The sequence below is a fragment of the Balaenoptera musculus genome, chromosome 13, assembly GCF_009873245.2.
Source record: "Balaenoptera musculus isolate JJ_BM4_2016_0621 chromosome 13, mBalMus1.pri.v3, whole genome shotgun sequence".
Classification (NCBI taxonomy): domain Eukaryota; kingdom Metazoa; phylum Chordata; class Mammalia; order Artiodactyla; family Balaenopteridae; genus Balaenoptera; species Balaenoptera musculus.
Window position 1 is genome coordinate 58,552,697 of NC_045797.1, and position 25,540 is coordinate 58,578,236.

A 25,540-nucleotide genomic window follows, 5' to 3' on the forward strand; every position below is an offset into this window, starting at 1 on the left:
ACTATTTCAATAATCAGAACTACTTAAAATTTCCAAATATAATTTCAGTGACATTAGAGGGTTGAGACATATTATATACCCATATTTTAGTTAAAATATGTTAAGTTAATATGTTAAGTTAAGCAGGTGACTAAAAGACAAGCAACTCAGATTTAGAGATAATAACGCAAAATCATGTCTCTTTTTTTATAAACTAAATGTTTAAATACTCTTTTCTTAACCCAGAAAAGGCTTTGAATGACAAGCTAGAGAAATGCATTAGTTTTGATTTTGCTGAACTTCAGTTAAATAACGTGAAGTTTTTGTTTTTGTTTTAAACATTATGTTTCCTAAAATGGAAAATAAGTCTAAAATTTCTCTGGTTGAAAAATGAAATTTTATCAAAATAGTAACATTTGCTGTTTATAGTTTGTCTTGATTTGTTGATGGGCAACAAAGGAAAGTTTGTCTCATGATGAGTTAGCAAATAAATTCTGACATGTTTTTGTGTTATTTTGTCTAAATTTCAGGTCACTAGTTTTAAGGATCTTGTTAGCAAATTTTGATGTATTTTAAGAGATTGGATAATTTCAAAAAATATTTCATTTACTTTGGTTTATTTTAAATATATTTTTATATTATATACTTGCAAAAATACCCCCAAAATGGCCTATCATTAAATGCTTTTCTAGATTCCTTAGTTCCCATTGTCTGATTTTTTGATTGTTAGACATTTTCATATTATATAGTTACTTTGGCTAGGTAAAATGTTAATAATTTCCCCAACCTTCATTTTTTGATTAATTGGATCCCTGCTTAAGGAACTTTATTCTATATAACGAGTCACTGGCAAGGTAGGTTGCCCCAAAGTTTGCCCTTTGGCTGTGTTTCGTGTACAGGTATATACATACATGTGACATGAGCATGGATGTAGCACTTCTCTTACTGTACTGCTATGTCTGCTTTATTCTTGTGACTAGGCAGTGTTTTAAAACTCACAGGATTTCCTGCTTTCTCCATAGGTGATCAGGCAGACAGATTTCCATTTATGGGTTTCTGCCTATTCCAGACCACGCAGGAACTAAGTTTGTTTTTTTTTTAACAGAATGCATATGTGTTTTGACTTATTGGGTTGTTTTCTTTTGAACTGTTATTATTGGGGTCAACTTTTCTGACTAAACCAACAAAATACTATTTTTAAAAGAAAACTCTAAATTATTTCTGATTTTGTTTTTAATGTAGAGCAAAAGTTCTAAAAATAAATTCTCTTCTAAAGACTTAAATAATAGTGAAAAGAAATTCCTGGCATAATTAAGTATAGTAGTAGTAAATGCCAGACCCAGAGTCAGAACTGTCTCTTGCTATAAACTGTGTAACTTGGAGAAATTTACCCCAATTTTCTCTAATAAATGGGGATTGTAATAGTACTGGCCTCATAGTATGCTAAGGGTGAAATGGAATAATCATTGTAAAGCATTTAGCACATTTAGGGTTTATTACACATTAGTTGCCCTTACTTGTAGTGTTTACTCAGTAAATGTTGATTGTAAGAGCAAGTGAATATGAGTGAATAAAATTGCTTTTTGGTTTTAAAGAAATAGGGAAGTTTTTTGGTTTGTTCTCATATATAATCAGGGCAGTACTTACAGATTGTTTTGAGTCAGTTAGGCAATTTTGAATGATTCTAGTAACCCGCAGCTAATTCAAATATGCCAAATACTTTGGTGGTGGTTTTTGACTTCTCTCCCTATCAGTTTCTTCACTTTATCAGTTAAATCTATGACCTATGTTTGCATGTTTTTCCATTTTTAACCTCTTCATCCAAATTTTCTGGTCATTTTAAGACTTCATGAATTCTGTAACTTTATTAACAAAATATCTTAACACATAGTAGGAAATTTACAAGTAAATGAATTAAAAAATATATATATGAATCCCTAGCCTTAGGATATCTGTTTTTTCATGTTCTCTTATTCTTACAGAACCTATACTCCCAGGAAGATAATGTTTTAAAAAGTGGAATGCCATATAAGTCCAATTAAATACGGTAAACTGAAAATAAACTACATTTAAATTCCCCTCTTAATTATTTTCAAATGCTAATATTCTCTACTGGAAAAAGAAATGGCTCAAAAAATATTGTCACATGCTTAAGAAAAAGTTTGTTTTCACATCTTCTAAGATGATGTGAAAGCCCACTGTACAGTTCAGAGATATTACGTTTAATTTGGTAAAATAATTTAAAGCAGTGCTTCCGAAATTTTTAGTCTCAGGATCCCTTTATGGTCTTAAAAATTATTAAGGATTCCAATAAGCTTTTGTTTATATCACTTATAAATATCAATATTTATAGTACTGGAAATTTAAACTGAAAACTTATCAAAATATTTATTTCAAATAGTAATATACTCATTCCATGTTATCATAAAACAAAAATTTTGTGTGTATTAAAAAATTCCTCATCATTAAGAACCAATTCAGGGACTTGCCTGGTGGTCCAGTGGTTAAGACTTCACCTTCCAGTGCAGGGGGTGTGGGTTCAATCCCTGGTCAGGAGCTAAGATCTCACATACCTCGTGGCCAAAAAACCAAGACATAAAACAGAAGCAGTATTGTAACAAATTCAATAAAGACTTTAAAAATGGTCCACATCAAAAAAAAATCTTTAAAAAAAAAAAAAAGAACCAATTCAAATGCCACCTCTTAATGGTACCCTCCTTGCAACACCGCTTTGTTCCTCTCATGAGACTTAGAAGCAGCTTTATATATGTCAGTATAATACAGCAAACGTTTTGTTGAGGGCCACAGATAACATTTTTTATGAAGAATAGCTGTTTTTTTCCTGAAACAAAATAATATTAGTAAGAAAGGTGGCATTGTTTTATATTTTTTGCAGATCTCCTTAAGGTCTGGCTTAATAGAAGACAGCTGGATTCTCATATCTGTTAGTAATCTATTACGATATCATACACCTCGTAGTCTCCAGAAAACTCCAGAGTTTCATTCTCAATGAAAGAATAAGAGTGAAAAAAGAAAGAAAGAGAGTGAATAAGAGTAAAAAAAAAAAAAAAAAGTGCTTTAGATTATGAAAATAGTTTTTTACCTTGCAGACCTCTTACAGGAGCCTAAAGGACCCCCAGGATCCCCAGACCGTGCTTTGAGAATTGATGGTTTAGAGAAATGTTGCTTAGTTGATAATAATAAAGAAAACACTGAGTACTTACTGTGCTCTGAAATACTATTCAAAGAATTAATTAATTGTATCTACAGATTAACATTTTGACATAGGTACTATTGTAATTCCCATTTTGCTTAGAAAAATCAGAGTAACTTATCGAAGGCCACATAGCTTACAGTGGCAGAGGCAGGATTCAGATTCAGGCTGTCTTTGCTTCACAACCTGTCATCATTTTGCTATACTGCCTCTAGGTACAAGTCCTGTCTTCTTAGAGCTAGCCCTTGAAGAGCTTTGTGAATAAGTAATACATTTGACTGAAGTACCTTAATTTTTTTATCTGCAAAATAGAATTTGCAGTTAGTTTATGGTTTTCCTATGTCATTTGCAACTCCAGATTTAAAACTTTGTCACTTTTTAATACTTAAATTGTTATTAAACTATCCTAATTAAAACATTTGATGGCTAAAATCTATTCTATTAATTGTTTATACCAGCTAAACATACCTTTCAGTTTCTCTGGTTTTATGCTTTGATAATTCTGAGGGCAGTTTTTTCCACTATATATAGGAATGGGAAATGATTAGAAGGTACTACCTTACAATTTTTGAGGAGAGTAAATTTTCTGCTGAATCACTTTTACCACAGTAATCTGTCAGTAACCGTATTTCTATCTCGTTAGCTTTAAGAAGGCTATTGAGTTTCTAATGCTTGAAGAGTATAATATAGGAGGTATGTTGCGTGAATTTGCAGTGAAAAGAAGTAAGGGAACTTCAGGAATGCCGATGAGTTCTCTCTTACATTCCTGAATATCAAAGTTTTATAAACTGCTCCTAATGATAAAATCCTCGCACCTGGTCTGATACAGGCTTAGTCCCCCAAAAGTGTAAATGTGTTTGCCAGTACACCACTGGAGAACAGATACTTCAGGTAAGTGAGTGTCCTCTGTGAAAGCAAAGTGCTGCTACATTCATGTATTCACATCACATGCATGCATGCTTTTGCAGAGATCCAACACGTTGAGTTTCATTTTGTAGGACTGCCTGAGAGCATGATGTTTTTTTAAAGTGTGTCACCTTTCTTATATTAAGAAAAAGAAAATATAATTTCAGGTGTCAGGTAAAATATTCCAGGTAAAATTTAAATCCTGGAAACCCCTGACTGTGACCCTGCAATTATTGTTTTGTCAGTCCCAATTGTGACATTTCATGGTGGGTTGTCCTTTGTCTGAATTGGTATTTTTCAATAAACACTTGGATTTATTTTGTTCATTTAAAATACATGTATAAAGACATTAGCAACAGAAAATAGATACCTCATTAAATATAACCTGATGTTTTATGGTATAGGGATGATCGTTACAGCAAGTTTTTAGTGAATAGTAAAGTATTTTAAATTTATAGATAAGGTTAAAGTGATGAAAAATTGTACTTAGTATTTCTTTGCTTTATTCACATTATTTTTAATTTTTATTTTTCTCCTAAGGAGTCTTCTGAAGTCTGTTGAAGAAGAATTACATCAGCGGTAACTTTAATTTTTAATTAAGCTTAAAATACTTTCTTACAGATGAGTAAAGTCTCTTTGCCCCCTTCTCTATCATGTAGCCTAAGATTGTGTTGTTGTTGTTGTTGTTGTTTTAATATCCTGAATCCTGTAAAGACGTAGAAATAAAATTCTGTCCTACAGTAGCCCTTCCTGCATTTTCTAAAATTTCTTCTTAAGCTGTTTTGGTAAAGTCCATTTGGTAACCGTGGAATTATCCTTCTTTATCCTTAGAGGGCATGTGGCACATTTAGAAGATGATGAAGGGGATGATGATGAATCTAAACAGTAAGTTCTGTTTCCATTTTTGGTAAAAGAAAAAGTGTCATTTGACCTGATTTAGTAAATCTGGCAGCTTAATATTGAAGTAATTTTAATATCATTAATAATATAGTATCATGGGTTGTACCACAGTTTCTTTCCTTTTCTCTGTGCTAATGGTATTAGTCAGTTCGGGCATGCTTAACAAAATACCATAGACTTGTATTTATTTCTCATGGTTCTGGAGGCTGGGCTGCCGGACAGTTTAGTTCCTGGTGAGAGCTCTCTTCCAGGCTTGCAGGCGGCTGCCTTCTCAGTATGTCCTCAGATGGACTTTCCTCAGTGTGTGCGTGCAGAGAGAAATCTCTCTCCCTCTTTTTATAAGGCCACCAGTCCTATCTGATTATGACCTCATTCTTATGACTTCAGTTAACCTTAATTACCTCCCAGAAGCACTGTCTCCAAATACAATCACATTTCACTGTAAGCAGCCAGAAAGAACCAAGCCTCTCCTTCAGCACTTTGCTTAGAAATCTCAGCTAACTATCCCGTTTCATCCCTTGCAGATTTTCCTTCCACAAAACACTAGAACATGAACGCAATTCAGCCGAGTTCTCTGCCACTTTATAACAATGATTACCTTTCCTCCAGTTTCCAATAACTCGTTCATCATTTCCATCTTGAGACCTCACCAGAATGGTCTTTAATGTCCATTAAAGGACATTCTGTTAATGACTACTTGTGTGTTCTCTAAGAAGATGGAAGCTTTCTCACCGGCTCTCCTCTTTTCTCATTGACCTCTTGCTCTTAATGTTTGTACTTCTAGCATGTACCCCCAAACTCTTCCAGCCTTTACCTATTACCCAGTTCCATAACTGCTTCCACATTTTTATGTATTTATTACAGTAGCACCCCACTTCTTAGTACCAAAATATGTCTTCGCTCAGGCTGCCATAACAAAATACCATGGACTGAGTGGCTGGAACAACAGAGATTTGTCACAGTTCTGGAGGCTGGGATGTCCAAGATAAGGTGCCCGCAGATTTAGTTCCCGGTGAGGGCCCTCGTCCTGGCTTGTAGACAGCTGCCTTCTTGCTGTGTCTTCACATGGCCTTTTCTCAATCTGTGCACAGAGAGACAGAGAGAGATCGAGATCGAGATCTCTTCCTCTTCTTAATAAAGCCACCAATCCTATTGGATTAGCTCCCCACCCATATGATCTCATTTAACCTCAGTTACCTCCTAGAAGCCCTGTGTCCAAATACAAGCACATTGGAGGTTAGGGTTTCAACCTACAAATTTTGAGTGGACACAATTCAGTCCATAGCACAAGTTGATAAAAAAAGAACTTTGAAAAAAATTTACAAAGACAGTAAACATATCTTGTAGTTTAATGTTATAAATTAGTCAGTAATTGCTGTAATTATTACTACAGCTACAAAGAGTCTTACTATATGGTTGATTAAATTTCATCTGATATGTTTCAAATAAATAATTTGGATATAAATGTATTTTTAAGGGGGGAATATTTTCACTACGTAATTATTAATATTTAGTCCTTTTAGTTTTGGGGGTTTTGTTGTTTGTTTTTTGTTTGTTTTTAAATAAAGATGCAGTTTCATGGTAGAGTGACAAAAACACCTGAGAAGCAGCTGGGGCATTGATTTTCCTTTCTACCTCACCACTCTGTGACCTTGAATCAGGTCACTTAACCTCTCTGGGCCTCAGTCTCCTCATCTGAGAGTATATGCTCCATAATCTTTTTTTTTTTTATAGCTACTTTTATTTTCATTTATTTATTTATTTTTGGCTGTGCTGGGTCTTCGGTTCGTGCGAGGGCTTTCTCTAGTTGCGGCAAGTGGGGGCCACTCTTCGTCGCGGTGCGGGGACCGCTCTTCATCGCGGTGCGCGGGCCTTTCACTATCGCGGCCCCTCCCGTTGCGGGGCACAGGCTCCAGACGCGCAGGCTCAGTAGTTGTGGCTCACGGGCCCAGCCGCTCCGTGGCATGTGGGATCTTCCCAGACCAGGGCTCGAACCCATGTCCCCTGCATTAGCAGGCAGATTCTCAACCACTGCGCCACCAGGGAAGCCCGCTCCATAATCTTTTAATTTTTAGTACTTCTAAAACTCCAGTTCTGAGTTGTAATGAATCTGAGCTTCAACCAAATAAATTCTGCCAGTAATTTCATAGAGTATGTATATAGCTTTTGATGAGCTTCATCAGAGATATTCCATATCTAACAGTAGTAAAAATGAAGCTTACATTGTAATATATTTTTATATCATTTTGCTATTTTTCCTTAAACCAACTGTTGCTTGTGTTTTTATATTAACTACCTTTCAATTGATATAAATTGGAATTGTGGCTGTCTTTTCCAGTTTTAATTACTAAAATAATATTTGAAAACAAGAAAGCATATCTACTCAGTTACTTTTGAATAATACTTCATTTAGCATAACTTGAACATTTCACAAAGTATTTTGAAAAACGCTCGTAACCTTAGAAAAAGAAACTTGTTTATACAAAATTTTCTTCCATATCTTTAAAAAAGTAATCATATTTTAGTAATGATTTGTTTATAAAATGACGAGTTCTGATTCTAAGCGTTTATGTTTTTATAGTTCAACCATGAAAGCAAAAGTTCCACCTCCTTTGCCACCAAAGGTGAGCAGATTTGTTTTTCGGTTTGAATTGTGTATGTGTGTCTGCTACTTTAATACTGTATTAATACTTACTCTGTGGCTTATTTTCACTTGGGATCCACAAAGAAAAGTCATGAAGAAGTTACTAACCATGATATAAGTAGACAATTGTGATTGTTTTTTTTTGTTTTTTTTTGTTTTTTAATGTTGGCTATATTCTCCATGATATACAATACAATATATCCTTATAGCTTTTTTTTTTTTTTAATTTTATTTATTTATTTATTTATGGCTGCGTTGGGTCTTCGTTTCTGTGCAAGGGCTTTCTCCAGTTGCGGCGAGCGGGGGCCACTCTTAATCGCGGTGCGCGGGCCTCTCACTGTCGCGGCCTCTCTCGTTGCGGAGCACAGGCTCCAGACGCGCAGGCTCAGCAGTTGTGGCTCACGGGCCTAGTCGCTCCGTGGCATGTGGGATCTTCCCAGAGCAGGGCTCGAACCCGTGTCCCCTGCATTAGCAGGCAGATTCTCAACCACTGCGCCACCAGGGAAGCCCTGTGATTGTTTTTGTTTGTCTTTTTTTAATTATCCAACTTGTCATTTGGTGTTTATTCTAAATAATAAGTTCCAGAAATTTGTACATGAAAATGATTAAATTAATGGATTAGTATTTCACTTGGGTTAGAAAACTCATACTTTTAATAAGATTTTTTTCCTCAAAATCTATCATCTACTAGTAACTGATTAAGTTCATATGCATAGCAAATTCTAATTATAAAATGAACTGTTTATAAAATGAGTTGTACGGTTTGAAATCAATTATAAATTGATTTATAAATGAGAATTGGAGTCCGACCAGCCTAGATAGCCAATGTATGACTATATTTTGTTTTTATTTTATACTTTTAAGAAAATCACGATTCGCCCAGGTAAATAGGACTGTTCTTGCTTGTTCAGTTTTACATTAGCAGAAATACAGAGATCTGAATTTCAAAGAGATAAGTGCTGAGCAGTCTTCCTGATAAGGGACACATTATAAGAATTTATAAATTCTCCAAACCTTCAGCTGACTGGAGGTTTTTCCCTTGTCTGCACAGAAGGTTTCCCAGGTATCCCATATTGCTGAGTTAGTATTCTCTCATTTGATAAAATTTTAATTGGCATCTTCTTCTGCCCCCAGTCTGAAAGATTAAGCATTAACATAAAAGATAATGAGTCACCTGAAAGAGACCGTTTAGATTAGCCTTGTAAGGAGCTGAACTTTGATTAGCCTGAATGTTTAAAATAAAAGGAGACTCATTTAAATTGGGGATTGTAAAGACCAGAATATTTTTATTTGGCAAGTCTAAGTGAGTAGGCTTGTGAGGAATTAATAGAAACAGGTCTTTTTTTTTTTTTTTTCCTGAGAAAATATTTTAGTGTACATTTTTAGGATATATATTAAGATTACCTGAATCAGATAGTTGAATAACCCAATAAGAGTTGAAACTCAACTAGTAAACACAGTTTGAAAGCCTCTGATATATAATAATATTTACTTCAGGGCAGATATTCAGTATTTTTCATGTTTAATGAAACACGAATAATTTCATGTTTAATCATTGGTCTCCTTTTCTGTATTATTTCAGCCTAAGTCCGTATTCATACCACAGGAAACTCATTCTACTGAAGATGATAATCAAGGAACAATCAAGAGATGTCCCACGTCAGAGAGCCCAGCAAAGCCCTCCCAAGTTCCACCTAGGCCACCACCTCCCAGGTTACCTCCACAGAAGCCTGTTGCTTTAGGTAATGGGGGAAGGGAAGGTGAAATAAGAATGTTGCCAGGTTTTCATAATGTGTGAAAAAAAATGGAGGGACTCCTTTTAAGAGATTATTTGAAATTCCTTTGGGGAAGGGAGAAGGAAGGCAATGGCTCTAGATATGTTTTCTGCTTTTTGCCTCATAGTTTGAAGTGTTTTTATGACAGGATTACCTATGACCCAGTCTGGGATATTTTGCCTCTTCTTTCTCATTTCATATCTAGCCTTCCCTCTTTTGGAGAATCATTTGTACCCAATTTGTTATTTATCTAGAGTGTGGCAACAAAAGAAATTAAACTCTGAACAAACAAGGAAAATGTGTTTGGTCCTAGGCTACTTCTGTTTTAGAAAAAGAAGAGGATACCTTGTCTGACTCCTTTATTTTATTTCATTTAATCATTATTAGAAAAATGATTGTCAGTATTTGCTAGGTATTTGCCTCCAAATTAATACTAGAAGGTACTGTTTTAATACTGTAAAGTGTCTTGTGTATTATGCAAAAGAAGCAATTAAAAAAAGAGCAACTAATGTTTCTTGGATAACAGACTATAAATTGCCCCTTTCCTGAAAGTAGTTATGTATTCAATATTTCTTTTCTTTTTAACACAAATATATGTACTTAGATACAGCCTAAATTTTAATTTGCCTGTGTGAAAGAAATAAAGTAGAAGAACGTATATATAAAAGACTTCTTACAGTAGTAAATATTCTGATAGGGTAATCCCAAATGAAGGCTGAAACTGTCTCAGAGATAATATTTTTTGTTTCCTACTTGATAATTTTCTGAATGAAAATTTTCATAAAAAGTAATCCTTTTCTAATATATTTAAACATATCTTACTGAAGGAAATGGAGTGAGCTCCTTCCAGTTAAATGGTGAACGAGATGGTTCATTATATCAACAACAGAATGACCATAGAGGCACAAACCTTTCAAGGAAAGAAAAGAAAGATGTACCAGTAGGTATTTATATTCATAAACTCTACTTATATTTGTTTCCTTTTTCACTATTAAGTTAGTTTTGCAGTTATAATTGATGGAACTATAGCAATTATATATTTTAAATTTGTATATTTTTATTTTAGTATATTAATTATAATGATAATAGATTGTTTAAATCTTGAAAAAAAGGACTTTGCTATGGTAAACACGAATGAAAGCTTTCTACTGTTCAAATTATTTAGGCCAATTTGTTATATTGCATATTATAAAATGTGACCTCTGCATACAGCTAAACACTTAGTATTCTTGTGATTGTTGAGAAAATATTATTCTCGTTGATTAGAGTGATTCTTATACATTGCTTTTACAGTCTGATGAACTTACTGAAGGAAGGACATGGACAGATAAGGAAAGCCATAGCTTCTACCTCAGGACAAATTTCTGTTACATAATTTGTGATATTACTACTCTTACTCAAAGAAAATAGCTAACAAGGAAGAAAAATTAAGTATTTTCTAGTAAATATAAGATATCACTTTAGGAAAGGTGAAGTTAGCCTTAGCAGCTATTCCTGTTACAAATGATAGGTAAAACACTATGACATAACTACTAAAACATAAATAGAATTTATCAGGGAGATTAAAAATTTTTAACATTTGTAAAGAATTTACTCTTAATCATCAGGCGACATTTGTCCATCATCATAGAACTTAAAACAACAAAAAAATCCTTAAAATTCCCAATTCAGCGGTTGCCAGCAAGATCACAAGACAGTATTTTGGGGGAAGTTTTTGTGTATAATAACATTTGTTATTTTTCTAGAAATTTACAGGACATATGGTTATGTGCATACAGCTATACTTTGTGCACTAAGCACATTGCTAGAGGCTTTTGTTCTGTATCTGTTCAACTGTTTCGTAAGATTTCGCTATAGATATGACATACCATTTTTTATAATTCAGTTAAAGCATTTGACTGGGGTTATGCATTGTAATTTGTGAAACTTAGGACATTTTTAACAAAAGTGAAATGTCCTGTAAGAATAATAGGATTTATGAAGTCTGTCCAACGGAGTAGTGCCTTTTTGCTCTCATCAGTTTAAATTTTAGCAGCCCTGCTAATGTAGTAGTATAAAAATGCAGCCTAATGATTTTGCAACACAGTATAATAACCTTTGAGAGATGAATACATTTTTTAATTTATGTACTTTTAATTCACTTTTTCTATTACCTTATTTTATCAGGATAAGGAACTAGTAATTAAACTAACAGTCTCAATAATTCTGAAATAAATATGTCATGACTGTATCAGGATAAACAGTATCCCTGGTATATTGAAACATGATTACAGTTTGTGCAGCTTCTTGAAATTATTTACAGCCAATTCTGTCAGTACTTAAGTTAAATCTGACAGTTACAACATTCAGAGCTCCCTAATTAAAAATGATGTTTTGCTAAAATAGATGATATGTGATAAAAAATAAGTACATAAATCATTTGCAAAATGGAAAAAATTATCAGAAATTGATGGCAGTATTAGGCTGTACATCCTCATAAACATATCTACAAAGTAAAATTTCATAGTCTTAATTTTAGAAATGTCTAAAAGTTATTCATGTAAGTAGTACTACACAGAATATTTCATTTGTGTCATGTATATGAAATCAATTAACAGTAGCTTTTTAATTTTGGTCTCATTTAAACAATTCTGATTTATATTAGATTGAGAAAAAATTATAATGTCATTCCTTAAAACGCTGTTAAGATTAACCTCAAAAGAAACCTAGACTTTCATTAAATTTATGTTTAAATTATAATCTCTCCCAAGGAGATTCCTTCTCCAGGGATAAATCATGTACCCCAGGAATGTAGTCCCTTGGAGAAATTTCTGGTACTGTTGAGAATATTGTAATAGATGAGCAATGTGCTATTTTTCCTCTCCTTAAATTATCAGTATACTAATGACCAATGATTCATGCATTTGAGTCCATCAAAATTTAAAACTTCACTTGACAAAACACTCTGTAAACAAGGTTAACATAATCTGCAGACTAGGAGAAAACATTTGTAATATATATATAACAGATAAAGTATTTAAGTCTAGATATATAAGGAGCTCCAACAAATAGCTAAGAAAAAGGTAACTCAGTTAAAAAAAAAAGGGGGGGCGGAGAATTCACAGAAGAGGAAAAAGTTTTTTTAAAAAAGATTCTCAACCTTCCTAGCAATCAGAGGCATGCAAGTTAATGAGAAACACAGGAGAAAACATTTTTTACTCCTGTAAAAACTGTTATCAGTTTGAGAACATTAAGTGTCTGTAAGACCATAAGGAACCAGGACTCTCATACATTGCTGGTGGGAGCGATATGAAGTGGGCACTCGGAAAGGCAGTTTGGCAGTCAGTATCCACTAAAATGTAAAGGTACAGACCCCATATTCCAGAAGTTTCACTTCTCACAACATATCCTTAAAAAAAACCATTCACACATGTAGTAAGGTATGTGCAAGGGTGATCATTTCCGCATTGTTGTTATAGTAAAAATTTGAAAATAATTTTAAATATCCAATAACAATTAGGGAATTGCTAAATAAATTATGTTATATTCATACTGTGCTGCAGTTAAAGCAAATGAATCAATGTACTTATGCCGTCCAAGACCCAATGTTAAGGCAAAGAACAAGTTGATAAACAGTGAATAACTGTTTATGTTCTAAAACACACACAAAAACAGTATTTCTGTGGGGACATGTATATAAATATGTGCAAAAAGGTCTGGAAGGATACACAGATATATGAGTACATATAATTGCCTAGAGAAAAGTTTGGAAGGATACACAATAAGCCATTTTGGGGGGGCAGGTACTAGGAATAAGTGGAGTGTGAAAGGATTATAGGGGACTTCAGTATTATCTATAATGTTTTGTTTGACAAAGAGAATGTATTCATGTATTTTATTCTGATACATGTGTTTGAAATACAGTACTGATGCACCAAACAACAAGAAGTATAATCATGCATGTGTTCTTTTTCTAGAAGCCTATTAGTAATGGCCTACCCCCAACACCTAAAGTGCACGTAAGTATGAATACCAAATAGGTTAAGTTTTCAAACTAAATACAATGACAAATAATTGCTTGAATGTGTACCTTTGGTTGGATTTTTTTGCCTGTTTGAAAGAATCCATTATTATTGAAAAAAATCTAAAAGATTGCTAATTTAAATATTAATTGATTATATCTGAAAAGTAACTTTTCAAAAGAAAATTACGATAAATTATACATTTTAAAGCTGCTTTATTCAAAAATTATTAATATTTTCTTTGCACATATTTTTGAAGGAATGTGAAAAATGCACAGTTATCAAAAACATAGAATTTTAGAAATAGAGGGAACATTGAAGGAGCATCTGGCCCAAACTCTATTTTTTGCCCATGAATAAAACTGAGACCCAAAGATCTTAGTCACCAAGATCACAAAACAACACCCAACTCTAACCAGACCTAGAACTAGAACGTAAATGTCCTATGTTATAGTCCTTGTAGGTTTTTTATATCTATATATACCATGCTATCTTCTTTAGGATTAAGATGATATTAACTCAATGTAATTTTAGGTTAGTATGGATAGAACTACCTTTTCGCTGATACAAATCTCTAATCTAAAACCTTATGTAATACTAGTTTAGACAATGTCCATAATTTTTCTGGTTTTTAACCTCCCAACTCTACTATTTAGCCTTTTTACTTTTTAACTCTACTTTTTAATTAGTATAAAGATCTAAGTAATCATACCTCATTTTACAAAAAGAAGTTTTGAGTGTAAAGGGCTCCTGAGTAGAGATTTATATATACAATAGGGATGAGATTTCCTATTGGGCTGCAAGATGAAATTCCTTTGTCAGGTATACACTTGACAGGGAAGAGCTGATAACTATGGACCAACTATACAAATTAGCTTTAGGTTGGGACTGGTTTGATTGTTTTGTACCTCATTTTGTCATTTGGATTTTTAGGGGTTTAGCAATACCTTAATATGTGAATTTTGGTACCTATCTTAAAGGATAATTATCAGGGTTAGTTAAGTGATATAATTTCTGCCCTACACCATAAAAACATTTTTTATTGGTCTCCTACCACCTGGTGGTATTGCCAGGCTATTGTTCTTTTTTGGGAACTAAAATCTTAAAAATACTGGTTGGTAGGTTTCTGTGAGTAAAAAGGAAATCTTAAGATTTAATATTTTGATTATTTTGTGTTAATATTTTTAATCCACTATAGTCAACAGTAATCGCTCACAGTATTATCTCCCTGTTGATGAAGAAAACATTCCTGCTCTAAAATGACGCACAGTGCTGTCCTTACCACATATTTCTGTATTCTTTTTTCCCCCAAGTTTTTGTTAGTAAAAGTAATTAAATGGGTAAACTTTCTTGTATTTATTCTAACCAGAACAATAATTTCAAAATTCACATCTTACTCTTTGAAGATCAAAAAACGTTCAAATGAGTGATATTATTTTTCACTATAAGGTATTTATTATCTGAAAGGTTTGTAAATAAGCTTGGTAAATAAATATTAACATCAAAAAATAAAGCTTTTTGTTGAATCCTTCCAGGGAAAATAATCAGATTGCTCAACTTTTTTTAAAAGTACATCTCTGTGTTTTGAGATTAAAGTCCGTATATGAATTTCAAATCAACCATACCTTTTCCACTTTGTAATATTAAATTCAGTGCTTAGTGCTATTTTTAGGCTCATGAAACCAAGTAAGAAAATTTTCACCTTTGTAGAGATTATGATTTCCTTCTTACCAGAGAATATTGTATTATTCTTAATGTGGGACATGTGAGTAATTCTTCTGTAAGCAATTATTGTGCAGAATTAGTCGCTATTACTGCTTTGCTTATTTGAGAAGATAGGAAGAATAAAATGACTCTTCTAAGTAAAATCTTATATCATCTGACAGTTGTGCCTGAAACCTTTGTGATACCACTGTAAGGCAGATGACTAGGACTCGATAGATTTATTTGGTTATTTTTTGTTTTTTCCAGATGGGTGCATGTTTTTCAAAGGTTTTTAATGGATGTCCCTTGAAAATTCACTGTGCAACATCATGGATAAATCCAGACACAAGAGGTAGTACTATATATTTTTATCTGTTATCTTTCTGATTGTTTAGTGTTTTCATGAGACCAGGAAAGCACTTAGTTTTAATCACTTTCTGCATACCTTTCTGAAAAAAATTTTGTTACAATTTAAAAAGAAATGTTTTTAAGGTAAATATGTTTCTCTGTGTTATTAGTGGTGTTTGAGGTGACACATGGTATTAAAATTTCACTGTGTAGTCACCGTATCGATATACTGAAACCATATACTCTGTGCCATCTGTCTGTATACAGATACACGTAGAGATATGTACAAACGTATGCTCTCTCCTTCTCCCTCTCTCTTTCTGTCTCTCTCTCTCACTCACACACACACACAGAGGTATTCTTACTAAATCTTTCAAAAATCCAAGGTGTAGGTACTTTTATTTCACAGGTAAAGAAAATGACACTCAGAGAGGTTCATTGTTTCACAGCCAATCGGTAGTAGAGCTCCAGTTTGATCCCAATTCAGTCCTGTCTGACCACAAAGCTTATGCCTTTAATCTCCCAGTACTAATCCTAAATACTGGGCAGTATAGGAATGTTCTTGGCATTCTAAGTTGTTCTCAGGATACTTCAGTTTAGCCTGGAGAAGTTCTTCACCTGCTGTTTTACATTATCATAAAAACTGATCAAACAGAACCATGGCCAAACTTCTAATATCTTCTAGAAGATATTGAGTACCCTAGCAAGCATCCAAGTTTTAGTTGACTTTTTAAATAGGCTGTAGTCAGATCTTGGTTTTTTTGATGTTATGTTTATAATAATAGCCCATCTGCAAAAATACTTTGAGTCTGTATCAGCTGTTCTTGATTTGCATTCTGTATGTCAGTTGCACATGATCCTCTCCAAGAGGGAATTCAGAAAAGTTGCTGCGGATTCTCTGCCAGTCCTTAGCACCCTCTGATGAGTGAGGAGTCCTAGCATGCCATTCTTCAAAACCTCTTTTCATAAAATTTTCTTCACTGCTTTGAGGCTAACATTTTCATATAACTCAATTCCTTGAGCTAGAGTTTCTAACTACTTATTTGCATTAAAATAAAAAATACTGCTTACAGACCACAGTAATTCTTTTTTCATATGTTAATACATATATACTTAATTTTAGATTATATAAATTCTTCTAAAGAGTATTTTATATATCAAAATCAGTGGATTACTTTTGTCATTTCAGATCAGTACTTGATATTTGGTGCTGAAGAAGGGATTTATACCTTGAATCTCAATGAACTTCATGAAACATCAATGGAACAGGTATGTTATTTTGTATTTTTCCTTTTTTCTTTTTAATTCTTAAGTTATTATACACAGACACTAAACAAGAAATGTTTCAGTGCTATGATTTGTTGCCTCTTTTGTTCATAAAACCTTCCTAGAGCATGTTCTATTTACCAGGTGCTAAAGACACACTCGCAAGATGAGTCCTCACCTTTAAGTAGCTCATGATCTAATAGATGAAACAAACATGCAAACCAATAACTGCAACACACTTCGAGTTAGATGTCACACTAGGAGTGAGTACAAAGTGTAAGCCACAGAGGTGGGTATCACTAGCACCTCCTGTGGGGAGATGAGAAGGAGAGAGACATTTAAGATGGACCATAAATGATGATGAGTAGAAGGTTAGAGGATAAACATGAAAGAGCATGGCAAGCATGGGGAGCTATGAATGGATAATCCGATTGGAGTATAGAATGAGTGTAGAATAGTAACAATAAATGAAGGTCGATGGGTACGCAGGTGCCAGACCCCAGAGCTTTGTGTAACATGCTGATGATCAGATCTGTGTTTTAGAAATATCTGTTTGCATTGTGGTGAGAGATGAGACTAGAGATTATGGTTAAAGGGTAAAGAAGTGTTTAGTCAGAGCGGAAGTGGAGAGGACAGAGGGGGAAAAATGGGGTTTGGAATTGTATGGGGACATTTTTGATTGTCACAATGACTTAGAGGAAGCTTTTGGCATTTAGTACCCAGAGACCAGAACTGCTAAACAACCTACCTACAAAAATGATGATAATGATGATGGTATTAATAGCTAATACCTGTATAAATCTTATTATGTGCCAGGTACTGGTTTTTTTTTCTCATTCTATTTTAATTAATTTATTTTATTTTATTTTATTTTTTTAATCAGTCATCAATTTTATACACATCAGTGTATACATGTCAATCCCAATTGCCAGGTACTGTTTTTAAATGCTATTAATCTTCACAGTGACTCTTAGAAGTAGATACCATTATTATTCTCATTTCAGATGAGAAATCTGAGGCTCAGAAAGTAGCTTTTCAGAGATCCCACAGCTGTGAAGTGGCTGAACTGGGATATGGACCCAGGCAAGCTGGCTCCAGAGTCCATGTCCTTAAATACTTCACCATACTGCCTCTCCCACTTGTATCACTTCTATAGAGAAACACTGGACTTAGAGAATTAAAGAGATAGAATTGGCCAAATTGAATGACCAGTTCAACAAGGAGGTTAAGAAGTCTCGGTTGACTTCAGTTTTCCAACTTGAATGACTGGATGAGTGACAGTACCACTTGGCAGGGTGTGGTATACAGAAGGAGAGGTCAGTTTGAAGGGGATAATGATGCATTCAGTTTGGTCACGTTGAGGTTTGGGTGCCTGTGAGATATATAACTAATTCTCCATTATTAATATAAATCGATTACAAATAAAATAGAAAAATCCATAAGTAATGATAATTTCTTCAAAACCAAACATTTCCATCTTTTCTCATCACAACATTTTTTAAATCAGATTTTCTAACAAGATCCTTAACTGATATACTTACTCTAAATCTTAATCTGGAAGGAGGTATACAGTGCAGTGGCTGAAAAACACATATGAACTAGGGAAAAAAGAAAAGGATCTTGTTAGTTATAATAATTAGTAAATCACAGTCAAAAGTGGTAAATTTTTTTGGATATAATAAGATATCTAAAAATCATAGTACTGGTAACAATATTAATTGTAAGGAACAAGACCAATGTCATGCTTACATGGGGTAAGCATTTATCAACCTAATTTAAGGGGCTGTTAAGTGAAGGTACCTTCAACCCCACCCATCCCCACTCTGCAGTAACTCCCCTTCTTAGGTGCTTTACCATTTGAAATTACATTATTACGGTAATATTTTCTGAGCTAAACACGCCCATCAAGGTGAACGTTTTCCTTCCCAGAGGAGCCTATAAGAGTAGAGAACGCGTATATGTGAGATCTAGGAGTTTTTCCATCTTCCTGTGAAATTGATTATTAGGCTGGTTTTCTCTGTACTCTAAGGAAAGAAACTGGGTGGCATGAGTCTGCTAGATAGGGGAAGATGCTGTAAGGTGAGAAAATGACACAGAACAGCGTCTTGATTTACACATCTTTTTCTGCTGTTACTATTTATAGCTAGCATTTATGGAGTGCTCAATGTACGCCAGTCTTCTAAGCATCTTACACCTACAAGGAACATCATGTTCACTCACCACAACAACAGTGTTGGGATAGGAGCTCCATTTTACAAATAAGAACACTGAGACACAGAAATAAGTCAGTTACCCAAGGTCACAGAGTCAATGAGAAAGCAGCTGTCTAAATGTAGGCAAAATGCAGAACCTACTCTTCTTTTTTTTTTTGATAAATTTGTTTATTTTTGGCTGTGTTGGGACTTCGTTGCTGCACGTGGACTTTCTCTAGTTGCAGCGAGCGGGGGCTACTCTTCGTTGCGTTGCACGGGCTTCTCATTGCGGTGGCTTCTCTTGTGGAGCACGGGCTCTAGGTGCGCGGGCTTCAGTAGTTGTGGCGCATGGGCTCAGTAGTTGTGGCTCGCGGGCTCTAGAGCACAGGCTCAGTAGTTGTGGCGCACAGGCTTAGCTGCTCCGCGGCATGTGGGATCTTCCCGGACCAGGGCTCGAACCTGTGTCCTCTGCGTTGGCAGGCGGATTCTTAACCACTGTGCCACCAGGGAAGCCCCCGCCCCCCCCAGAACCTACTCTTCTTAAGCACTATATAGCTTTATTAAACTGATTATTTCACCCAGAGCCTATTTTGCTAAGAGAAGTAGGCATTAGAAATCTAGGAAAGCTTTAGAGTTTTATTAAACGTGGCTAAAAATGAAAATCCGAAGTGAAAATCCAACACTTAATAAAACTTTGCATAAATACTCTTCCATTGTCCCTATGTTGATATTACCAAAGGAATTTGTGTCTTACCCTGGTACTTTATATATGCTTGTATTAAATAAACGAACTCGCTTATATTTACAAATATATAGTCCCATGATAAATTTGTTTGGTTTGGTACTTGCAGTACTTTGTAAGTATGTATTTTTATGAAAATAAACTCACTTCAACGCTGAATTAAATAAAAATTAGTTTCTTGCTACTTTGGTAACATGTACTGGTATGACTTGGAATTAGTCATTGCCCCTTTTTTTATCTGCCTAATTTTCTCAATATAGCCAATGAATTCTCAATTCTTCTGTGAAACTTTTATGAGAGCATAAAGCAGGAAATGTTGTTTATGTTCTTGCAGCCTGAGGTACGGTTATAGGCAAGTTTTCCAAAATTAAAAACCACATGGCAGGGGGACTTCCCTGGTGGCTCAGTGGATAAGACTCCATGCTCCCAATGCAGGGGGCCCAGGTTCGATCCCTGGTCAGGGAATTAGATCCCACATGCATGCCTCAACTAAGAGTTCACATGCCACAACTAAGGAGTTGGTGAACTGCAAGTAAGGAGCTCACCTGCTGCAACTAAGGAGCCCACATGCCACAACTAAGGAGCCCGCCTGCCGCAACTAAGACCCGGCACAACTAAATAAATACATACATACATACATAAATAAATATTTTTTTTAAAAAACCCACATAGCAGAACTTCCCTGGCTGTCCAATGGTTAGAGCTCTGCGCTTCCACTGCAGGGGACATGGGTTCAATCACTGGTGGGGGAACTAAGATTTCACAAGCCACACAGCACAGCCCAAAAAAAAAAAAACATAGCCGTGCCACATTTTACTTGCTTGGAGACATTAGGTGTTTTATGTGGGTACATTTTGCAAATAAATGAAACAGGTTTTATTAAAAATAGATTTTACTTTGTTTCTCACCCTTTTATTATTACTTTTCCTATTTTAATTATTCAGGACCATCATTGTGACTTTTAAAGGCTTTTTTAAAGTAATGTCCTTAGAGGCCTTGATATGTTTCATCATTAGTCTCTTCCTTCTTTCCGTTCCCTACCCTCATCCCAGTCTGTTTTGGAGTAACCTAGTAGGAATTGCCAGGGCAAACCCAGCAACCAAGCTTGTTAAATCACGATGCTTAATTACATTCATCAGTGGTTCTCAAACTTCAGTATGCAACAGAATCACCTGGAGGGCTGATTAAACCGTAGATTGCTGGACCCACCTTTAGAGCTTCTACTTCAGTAACTCTGAGATGAGGTTCAAGAATTTGCATTTCTCATTTCTAACAATGCCCGGTGATGCTGATGGTGCTGGTGCAAGGACCACTTTGAGAACCACTGATACGCATATGAAATGTCTTAATGAGAGCAGTTGTTTTTTTTCCTTCAAAATATATGAACTGCGTTTCATGAAATCCCTTTCTTTACCCTAAATACTAATCACCTTAAAGCTTCCAGAGAGGTGTCTCTTAGTTCTTATGTGCTAGATTTCAGTAATGAATTCCATATATATGTCCTTTATGATTTATAAGTTTTCATCATATTCTCTCTTGGCCTTTTTTTCCTCCATACCTACTATTTCCATATCCTGTGTTTCACTACACCGTGATCCTTTTTTCTCTTCTGTTCCAAAAGCCATGCAGGTCCATATGCCTAGATAAGAACTTTTTTTGGAAGTACACAGGAGAGTCTTAATTATTTAAAACCCCAGAACCAAAATAAAGGAATAAAGGAATAAACCAAACCAAAATAAAGGAATTGTTTGAAAATGTCCTTTTCCCTGTGTAGTTTGGGATTATGTAGTCCTAACCATAAGGAGAGTGGAGCTAATCATGTGATGTTGGAACTTAGATAATGAAATTACACTGCTAATTTATTTTTCTTCCATATAAATATGTATGTGTAGCATCTTGTTTTACATGCCTTATAAAATGAATTTCTATTAAAAATCAGTTTCTTTTTTAAGAACTGGCCTAATGATATGATAGCTACATGGTTAATATGTACATATTTACACTGCTATTATCTATTATCCTTTGTAAACTTTGTGCTTTTTTTTTTTTAATCAGCTATTCCCCCGAAGGTGTACATGGTTGTATGTAATGAACAATTGCTTACTATCAATATCTGGTAAGTCTTTCAGTTTTTAAATACCTTACAGTTGTTCCTATTTATGTTATCAGCTTTTATGACATACATATTTTTCTCTGCAGGTAAAGCTTCTCAGCTTTATTCCCATAATTTACCAGGGCTTTTTGATTATGCGAGACAAATGCAAAAGTTACCCGTTTCTATTCCAGCACACAAACTCCCCGACAGAATACTGCCAAGGTAACTGTATTATGTTTTCATCCTTAGAGATATGTTAATTCATTCTAAAAAACAGATATACTATAGAAATTGAAAAAGCATGGGTTTGTAGAAATCACGTGTAATGAAAAACTGTAAGAAGTAATGTATTTTTTTTTTAAATGAGGTGTGTTTTTAAAATTTATTTATTTATTTATTTATGGCTGTGTTGGGTCTTCGTTTCTGTGCGAGGGCTTTCTCTAGTTGTGGCAAGCGGGGGCCACTCTTCATCGCGGTGCGCGGGCCTCTCACTGTCGCGGCCTCTCTTATTGCGGGGCACAGGCTCCAGACGCGCAGGCTCAGTAGTTGCGGCTCACGGGCCCAGTTGCTCCGCAGCATGTGGGATCTTCCCAGACCAGGGCTCGAGCCCGTGTCCCCTGCATTGGCAGGCAGATTCTCAACCACTGCGCCACCAGGGAAGCCCAGAAGTAATGTATTTTCACAAGTGTTTATCACATTCTTCTAAAATTTTCTGCTTTATACTTTCTACTTATATCAAGCATTTTCTTTCTGAGTTTTTAATTGTTTTTCTACAAGGTTAAAACTAATTTTTTTCTGTAATTTGCTGGTAATTTTATGTCACATATAGTGTTTTTGACTTATTTGTGTCAATCTGAATAAAATGACTTTTCTCCAAGTAGTTTCTAAACTTAGAAAATTTAAGTGAGTTATTAAATGAAGATTTTTGTTAGAAGATAGTTACTACTTAGAAATTGAGATTTTTGCTTTTCTACTTTCAGGGATTTTTAGTTACGTTCTTTCTTCTTTTTGGTTATTATTATATTGGACCTCATTTGTTGAGTAAAAATCTTCTGAGTTTGGTATAAATTGTATTTTACAAAAACTTTATAATGTAACCATTCTTCCTTTACAGTATTAGTTGTAAAGCAACTAATGTAGAACCTTAACTTTTAAGTACCTTGAAATCTGTTGTTGTTAATTGCTGAGTTTACAGTATAGCTAACATTTGCCCCTTTGTGCACAAAACCTTTTAAAAAATTAACTTTTGTATGAAAATCATTTTTAAATACACTGCAAGCTTTTCTGTCTTTAAAATAGATTACACTGAGTTTAATTGGATCTTTTCATGATGAGTTAGTTATGATTATGAACTCGATTTATTATATTTATATTATAGTATCTGTAGTTGGACTTAGGGATAGTGCGCCTATAACTAGTCAGGAAGTTTCTTTCTTCCTGTACAGTTTATGTGCCCCTCTCTTTCTCCCAGCTGCCACTTTGTGCTGTTATTTTTCTGCCTACTTAAAGTATGACTCCATTCAGCTTTCTAATTTGATAATCCTAAATTCCTGTCGGCATGGAAACTGACCTCCAAGCTTTAAAAGTAAAGAGCCCCCAAAGAATGTAAGGCACATAAATTTTAATGCATTAACTTTTTGATATCATTTTGTCAGAATAGAGTCCTATTCTTATATCAGTTTGTGGCTCATCTTTTTACTTTCTCAGTGGTGTCTTTTGGTAAACCAAAGTTAATAATGTATTAAACAAATTCATTCAACAAATTGAATGCCACTCATAGTTTGAGGTGCTAAGGATACGGCAGTGAAAAAAATATCAATTTAAGTTTATCAGTATTTTCCTGTATGATTTATTTTTGCATTTTTAAAAGAAATCCCAGGACTTCCGTGGCGGTCCAGTGGTTAAGACTTTGCCTTCCAGTGCAAGAGGTGTGGGTTCCATTCCCGGTCGGGGAGCACATGCCTTGCGGCCAAAAAAACAAAACATAAAACAGAAGCAATATTGTAACAAATTCAATAAAAAGACTTAAAAAAAAAAAAAAGAAACCCCAAGGTCGTATTCTTCTAAAATGTAAATATTTTCTAGTTTTGTTTTTCATGTTTAAATCCTTAATCCATTTGGAATTGATTGGGGGAAGTTGAGAAAGGTATCCAATTTATTCTTATTTTTAACAGATGATCTATTATGTCAGGACCAGTTTTAAAGAACAGTTCATCTTTTCTCCACTGAACTGTAACAGTACTATTTTCAAATACTAACTTTGCCTACATGTATTACATATTCATTTCCATTTCCATTTAGGAAATTTGCTGTATCAGCAAAAATCCCTGAAACCAAGTGGTGTCAGAAGTGTTGTGTTGGTAAGTAAACTGTCCAAAATCATGTAGCTCTCCTGCTTTGCAGAGTGGGTAAGAAGATGCTGTGAGGCACATTTTTAAATCTAGTGTAAAACAGTACTACTCCAGGATGTTCTGCCAGTAATAGTTTATTTTTCCCTCTTAAATAAAATAAATGTATTGGCCATTCTATGTTCATATAGTACCTTGCACATGTAGTTGTTTTGCAGATAATTTATTGACTAGATAAATGGAGAATGACTTTATTGCAGTACTTGATCACACCCTGTTCTCTAAGGAACCTGTTACTGATCATTCACCATTCTGCTTTGTAATGGCTTATGAGACTGCATTTATTCACTCGGCATACTTATTATTTATTCTCATACCTTTAATAGGTGAAACGTTATGCTTGTGATGTGAAGGTTATAGTCTCCCTGATCACACACCACTAGCCGAAAGTCCTCCCCAACCCCCGTAACAACTAGCTGGTTGATTTGCATCTAGGAAAAACCAAAAACAGTTTCCTTTCCTCCCTTAAAAAACTCTGAGGCAATTCAGTTTTATTATTTGTAAACCTGTATCTTGAGACTTGATTAATGTCTTCATGTAGTGCGGCCCAAAGCATTACTGCCTCTGAACATTACTACCAAAAAGCACCGTGAATCACCTGCCCCTACATGTGCTGCAGCTATCAATTTGGGAAGTTCTCCCCAAACCTACTTTGACCGTTTCTTCAGGATCTTGCTAATCTCTCTGCTACCACAAGACCTCAAGTTCTTCTTCCCGCACCCAGGCCCCATAACGACCAGCATTTTCACTTGGGAATACAAATAAAAATCCTGCAAGTGATAAATAAGGGAGTTTCCCGCTACTACCTGAAACAGTATTTCTTTTTCACTCTGCAGTCTAATTAAGAAATTGAACTGGCAGTTAACTTTTGTTTGTTTGTTTTTGAAGTATGCAACTGTTACTGTAAGGACTTTTTTGTATTATAAGAAAACTTACATATACTTTTTTGCCTTGACAGTGAGAAATCCTTACACAGGCCACAAATACCTATGTGGGGCACTTCAAACTAGCATTGTTCTATTAGAATGGGTTGAACCAATGCAGAAATTTATGTTAATTAAGGTAAGCATGAATGTCAACCTAAGTTATTTTTAGTATAAAAGCTTGTCAGTTTTCCTGTTCTTTCAGAAACATTTTTTTTCCAGTTAATTCTCAAGATTTAATGTAATAATTTTGGATTATATGGCAGAGTGGTGAAAATCTGCCTAATTATAAAAAACTCAGTTGGCCTGATAGAAGTTTTGAAAGAGACTAGATAAATAGTTCAAGGATATGGCAGTGGGAGCTGGAAATACTGGATCACATACACAGTCTGATGTCAAGAACAGGAGGTACTAAGAGAGCAGTGAAATGTTGTTTGAATATG

At 34.7% G+C, this 25,540-nt stretch overlaps 1 protein-coding gene across 3 annotated transcripts in view; it reads left to right on the top strand.

Annotated features, from left to right (window-relative positions):
- Window positions 1-25,540, top strand: part of MAP4K3 (mitogen-activated protein kinase kinase kinase kinase 3) — a 198,008-nt gene that overhangs the window by 157,131 nt on the left and 15,337 nt on the right. For all 3 annotated transcript variants that reach the window (XM_036872293.1, XM_036872294.1, XM_036872295.1), the window contains 12 exons: window positions 4,640-4,678; window positions 4,931-4,984; window positions 7,581-7,623; window positions 9,226-9,385; window positions 10,246-10,358; window positions 13,375-13,416; window positions 15,391-15,475; window positions 16,661-16,740; window positions 21,727-21,787; window positions 21,871-21,988; window positions 24,068-24,126; window positions 25,133-25,236. In XM_036872293.1, the coding sequence (XP_036728188.1) occupies window positions 4,640-4,678; window positions 4,931-4,984; window positions 7,581-7,623; window positions 9,226-9,385; window positions 10,246-10,358; window positions 13,375-13,416; window positions 15,391-15,475; window positions 16,661-16,740; window positions 21,727-21,787; window positions 21,871-21,988; window positions 24,068-24,126; window positions 25,133-25,236 (958 nt within the window). The remainder of the gene's footprint in view (window positions 1-4,639; window positions 4,679-4,930; window positions 4,985-7,580; window positions 7,624-9,225; window positions 9,386-10,245; window positions 10,359-13,374; window positions 13,417-15,390; window positions 15,476-16,660; window positions 16,741-21,726; window positions 21,788-21,870; window positions 21,989-24,067; window positions 24,127-25,132; window positions 25,237-25,540) is intronic.